Raw genomic sequence first — 6,170 nt, forward strand, 5'->3', positions numbered from 1 at the left:
TATAGATGGGGCCTCATAGAACCTAAATTTAAGGGAGGGTTTTGGGTTTACTACCTTCAGAATCATGAGCCAAGTCGGTGTCTTGAAACTTCCTTTTTCTGTCATTCATTGGCCTCCCTCGACATTCATCTCCGCAAGGTTTCTGATACACAAACAAAGACATGACACAATGAAGGGCAAGTCAACACAAACTTCATCCAAAACTAAGACGGGGGAATGGGAAGAGGTCATATGCTGAGAAAACAAAAATCACATATGGAGGTAAAACTGAATGAGACCTACCCCAGGGACCATGAATGGGACTTGCTGGTCATAAAAGCCATCCATTGTGCTTGCAGATTCTTTAATATTCCCTTGAATGTTTTGAGCATTGAGCTCTTCCACGGTGAGAAAAGTTCAGAATCGACCTCTGGCAGATTTAATACTGGAGAAGAGAGAGAGAGAAATCAAAACATACTCAGCCTTCAAGCCACCTGAAAAGATAGGCGCTAGTAGCATGTGAGCATAGTCACCAAAGCCTTGAGGATAAGCTGCAGCGCTTAATTAATGTAACCAAACAGCCTTAATCAGGGGAAATAATAGTTTATTTTTAGTATTTCCCTCTCAATCACCGAATGATACTCATTCACGAGGCTACTACACCGAGACCACCATATCTTTTGTAGCAAACACACAAAAGGTCCCAAACCTTTAATCCATGATGTCACAGTGTTACTGTGGAAACAGCCGTGACGTCATTAAAGACGGAATTACAACCTCTGAAGAACAAACACGGGGACGGCATGGATTACAAGGCAGAGATCACATTGCACATGGGAGTCCATTTTCTCCCTACATGGTCAAAAGATAAAATATAAATAGCAACAAGTGCACAGAAAGTCGCTTCTACTTTGTGAAAGGGCTCCGCTTTCAGGAGATGGAGGACAGGCTCACGCAAGTGTTCCAGGTTGCGAACGGCCCAAAGGAACCTTCAGTTTGAATCCAATTGCTATATATAAATATGCAATCATTTAAAGCAATAATATATTTTCCAAAAAATGTTAAGTCATGGAATACCAAAAAAGTTTGATAATTTACTCGGAAGCTCCCCCAGAAGCTCCATGCTAGGCAGACACCAGAGCTAAAGCAAATATCCCTTGTTCTGCTGACGCAACTTTCATTGTGGAAAAGAAATCGGCTCGCCTAAGAATACTGTTCATTCACCTCTTTTAAAGCAAACCCACGGCAAAGTTAGGCACAAGACATTTCCTCTGGATCTTCTTCTTTTAATTGAACAGTGATCCAAGGATACAGAATAAGTGAAATAATAATAATAATAGGTTGCTGTGAGTTTTCTGGGCTGTGTGGCCATGTTCCAAAAGCTTTTTCTCCTGATGTTTTGTCCACATCTATGGCAGGCATCCTCAGAGGTTTTGAGGTCTGTTGGAAACTAGACAAGTGGGGTTTATATATCTATGGAAAGTCCAGGGTGGAAGAAAGAAATCTGTCTGTTGGAGGCAAGTGTGAATGTTGCAATTAATCACCTTTAAAGCCTGGCTGATTCCTGCCTGGGGGAATCCTTTGTTGGGAGGTGTTAGCTGGCCATGATTGTTTCATGTCTGCTAATACTAATCAATGTGATTAATTGCAGCATTCACACTTGCCTCCAAAAGAGTTCCTTCTCCCACCCTGGACCTTCCACAGATATATAAACCTCACTTGCTTAGTTTCCAACAAACCTCACAACCTTTGAGGATGCCTGTCATAGATGTGGGTGAAACATCAGGAGAGAATGATTCTGGAACATGGCCAAATACAGCCCAGAAATCTCATAGTAACCCAGTGATTCCGGCCATGAAAGCCTTCAACAACACATAATAATAATAATCTGAGGAAAACAAGCTATTTGGGGGAGAGGAGGCACTGATTAGAAATCTGACTATCTCACCGGACTAATTGTTGCAGGTGATGCTTAAAAATCTCCTTTAAGGGAGGAAAGTGGGATATAAATATAACAACAACAAAAGCAATAATTTGAGGAAAATTGGCCATTCCATAACCTTTGGGGGAGAGGAGGTACTGAATCTGCCTGTCTCACTGGACTAATTGTTGCTAGCAATGCTTTAAAATCTCATTTAAGGGAGAAAAGTGGGATATAACACAGCAGCCGCAGCAGCAGCAGCAACAACAACACTTTGGGGGAAATGTGAATTTCACTGTCTCACTGAACCAATTGTTGCCAGCGATGCTTTAGAATCTCCTTTAAGGGAGGAAACTGGGATATAAATATAATAATAACACTTTGAGGGAAATGTGTGATTTCATAAGCTTTGGGGGAAATGTGAATTTTACTGTTGCCAGCGGCTTTTTAAAAGTCTCCTTTAAGAGAGGAAATAATAATAATAAAATATATAATAATAATAATATAACATTAATATCATATAATAAGAAGATAAAATAATAATATAATATAATATAAAAGAATAATATGTAAAAACATATAATAATAGATATTTTTCGTATCAGGAACGACTTGAGAAATTGCATCTATATATATAAAAGAGTGATGGCATCAGGGCAGTGGACAAAACAACAAAAGTACAGGCCCCGCAACCTCGAAATTTGACAACACAACCCATCATCCATGCCTCCAGGTTGATACAACAAAAAGAAAAGAAAAATAAAGTCCTAATTAGAGGGAGAGCAATAATTTTTTTATCCAATTGCTGCCAGTTTAGAGGGCTAATCTCTGCCCACTTGGTTGCCTAGCAACCAGCCAAGGGACAGCCAGGCTTCAGTTAGGGGACAGGCTGATTTAGGCCTCACTTAGGCTTCTTCCACAGATTATCTGATTTTAACTGGATTATATGGCAGTGTAGACTCAAGGCCCTTCTACACAGCTCTATAACCCATTTATAATCTTACATTATCTGCTTTGCACTGGATTATCTTGACTCCACACTGCCATATAATCCACTTCAGTGTGCATTTTATCCAGCTGTGAAGAAGGGGCCTCATATAATCCAGTTCTAAGCAGATAATGGAAGATTATCAATATACAGTAGAGTCTCACTTATCCAACATAAACAGGCCGGCAGGGTAAGTGAATATGTTGGATAATAAGAAGGGATTCAGGAAAAGCCGATTAAACATCAAATTAGGTAATCGTTATACAAATTAAGCACCAAAACATCATGTTATACAACAAATTTGACAGAAAAAGTAGTTCCATGCGCAGTAATGCTATGTAGTAATTACAGTAGAGTCTCACTTATCCAACACTCGCTTATCCAATGTTCTGGATTATCCAATGCATTTTTGTAGTCAATGTTTTCAATATATTGTGATATTTTGGTGCTAAATTCATAAATACAGTAATTACTACATAGCATTACTGTGTATTGAACTACTTTTTCTGCCAAATCTGTTGTCTAAGATGATATTTTGGTGCTTCATTTGTAAAATCATAACCTAATTTGATGTTTAATAGGCTTATCCTTAATGCCTCCTTATTATCCAACATATTCGCTTATCCAATATTCTGCCAGCCTGTTTATGTTGGATAAGTGAGACTCTACTGTACTGTATTTACAAATTTACCACTACAATATCACAATGAATTTAAAACACTGACTACAAAAACATTGATTATGAAAAGGCAGACTGCGTTGGATAATCCAGAACATTATATAAGTGAATGTTGGATAAGTGAGATTCTACTTTAATATGAAATAATTACTGGGATAGAATAATGCAGAACAATATAATCTCTAAAACCAGGACAGTAAATAAACAGGGGAATTCCACACAGGAAACAATCAGGGCCAGCTAACACCTCCCAACAAAGTATTCCCATCATCAAAGTCTGGCAAATCCTCTGTTTTCTCAGGGCCACAGACAGTAGACGCACATAAAATATTACAAACAACACCACTCTGAAAACAAGGGAATTCCAGACAGGAAAGAATCAGGGCCAGCTAACACCTCCCAACAAAAAATTCACTCAGGGAGGAAGCAGCCAGGCTTTAAAGCTGCAAGGCCATTACATCCTAATCATTTTTCCTAATTGCAGCATTCATACTTGCCTCCAACAGACAAAAAAAACCAATCAGAAATATTGTATATTCACAACCTTTAGGAAATAATATCCCCTGATGGTGCAGCGTGTTAAAGCGCTGAGCTGCTGAACTTCTGGACCGAAAGGCCACAGGTTTGAATTGGGGGAGCGGAGAGAGCCCCCACTGTTAGCCCCAGCTTCTGCCAACCCAGAAGTTCAAAAACATGCAAATGTGAGTGCATCAATAGGTACTGCTCTGGCGGGAAGGTAACGCCGCTCTATGCAGTCATCCCACATGACCTTGGAGGAGTCTATGGACAACGCTGGCTCTTCGGCTTAGAAATGGAGATGGGCACCAACACTCCGAGTCAGACATAACTGGACTTAATGTCAGGGGAAAACGTTTACCCTTTACCTTAACTACCACCAGTTCCTCAATACTTTATTTCCCATACCACCATATTTTGCCACAGCAACGCGTGGCCGGGCACAGCTAGTATAATATAATATAATAATATAATATTATTAAAGAAACTGCATATCATATACAGTAGAGTCTCACTTATCCAACACTCGCTTATCAAACATTCTGGATTATCCAACGCATTTTTGTAGTCAATGTTTTCAATACATCGTGATATTTTGGTGCTAAATTCGTAAATACAGTAATTACTACATAGCATTACTGCGTATTGAACTACTTTTTCTCCCAAATTTGTTGTATAACATGATGTTTTGGTGCTTAATTTGTAAAATCATAACCTAATTTGATGTTTAATAGGCTTTTCCTTAATGCCTCCTTATTATCCAACATATTTGCTTATCAAACTTTCTGCTGGCCCGTTTATGTTGGATAAGTGAGACTACTGTAATAATATATATAATAATATAATATATATTTTATATATAATATAAAAATAAAATTACAATATCATAATATAAAATGAGTAATTAATATAATATATAGTATAATATTAATATTTAAAATAATATTATAATATCATAATAATATAAAATAATAAGGAGTAATCATAATAAGACGAAGAAGTAGTCACTGCCAACTGCTCAAGACCTTTCCGAGTCTCTTTTAACCTCGTCCGCCTCCAAGATTTCAAAGCCACGATGGCAAAAAAAACCCCATTGTTTGCAAAGAAAGATTGCTTCCTTGGGACTAAACGCGAGGAAAAAGCCAAACCATCGTATTTATTATCTCCCATTCGTGAATCCGGCCTAAGTTTTATGAATGGCCGAGGAAGGCGAGCAGGTAGAGAGACTGTAACCAGATCCCGCGCTGGGTCCCCATTCACAATATATGTATGCACTGTATATATAACCCCCTCCAGCGGCGCACTTTCCAGCTCGCTCCATTCACGAAACGCCACCCCTCTCCAGAACGCCGCCCCCGCCCTCCAGGTTCCATTCACAGAAAAAAGAAGCCAGCTCCATTCATAAAAAGCGCCCACATTCAGCAAGGGGGAAAAAACAACCAAGAAGGTCTGCATCCACAGAGCAGAGCCACCACATCTCTTCGAGATCCATCTCCTCAAGACTTCCCATCCTTCCAGGCCCGGCTCTGCCGAAGCTTGCACCCCAATACAAGCACCTGCACCCCAGCCTTCTCCACCATCTCTCAACCGCTATGCGAAGAGGGCACTCACCTGCCCCATAGAGAACCGCCTCGCTGCCACTGTCGCCGCCGCTCGAAGCCCCGTGCCTCCGCCGGGTTTGCAGCCGGAGCCCCCGAGCGGCCTCCAGAGCCCGCCTTCGCGCCCGCCCGCCATTGGCCCGCAGCCCTGCCAGCGGTTGTCAATCTCATCTTGTTTACCCTACCGGGCCGCCAATCAGGCTCCGAGGTGATGCCGCCTCCCAGTTTATGAATGGTTGCCGTTGCCCAGAGCGGCGTCTTAATCCCGCCTCCTGGCAACGATCGAGTGTGGAACGGGGTTTCACCCTCCCCCTCGGGAGGAAGCCAGCCAATCAAGGCGGCGGTCATTTGCATACTGTTTCGAGGAGCGTTTTCATTCATAAAAAAAATAAGAGAGAGAGGGAGGAGAGATATATCGCGTTCCGAGGGTGAGGCAGAAGCAAGGAGAGATTTAAAGGCACCGCGCACCTTTTTTTTTGCTAGCTAAGG

The 6,170-nt window shown here is 41.0% G+C and overlaps 1 protein-coding gene across 1 annotated transcript in view; it reads right to left on the reverse strand.

Moving 5' to 3' along the window:
* The window catches only part of etv5 (ETS variant transcription factor 5), a 48,583-nt gene extending 42,753 nt beyond the window's left edge, over positions 1 to 5,830 (reverse strand). Inside the window, exons 1-3 of the mRNA XM_003218372.4 lie at positions 5,695 to 5,830; positions 283 to 424; positions 55 to 142 (exon numbers count right to left, since the gene is read on the reverse strand). Of these exons, the coding sequence (XP_003218420.1) occupies positions 55 to 142; positions 283 to 327 (133 nt within the window). The 5' untranslated portion in view covers positions 328 to 424; positions 5,695 to 5,830. The remainder of the gene's footprint in view (positions 1 to 54; positions 143 to 282; positions 425 to 5,694) is intronic.
* Between the last annotated feature and the right edge of the window lie 340 nt (positions 5,831 to 6,170).

This window comes from Anolis carolinensis, chromosome 3 (assembly GCF_035594765.1).
Source record: "Anolis carolinensis isolate JA03-04 chromosome 3, rAnoCar3.1.pri, whole genome shotgun sequence".
Lineage (NCBI taxonomy): Eukaryota > Metazoa > Chordata > Lepidosauria > Squamata > Dactyloidae > Anolis > Anolis carolinensis.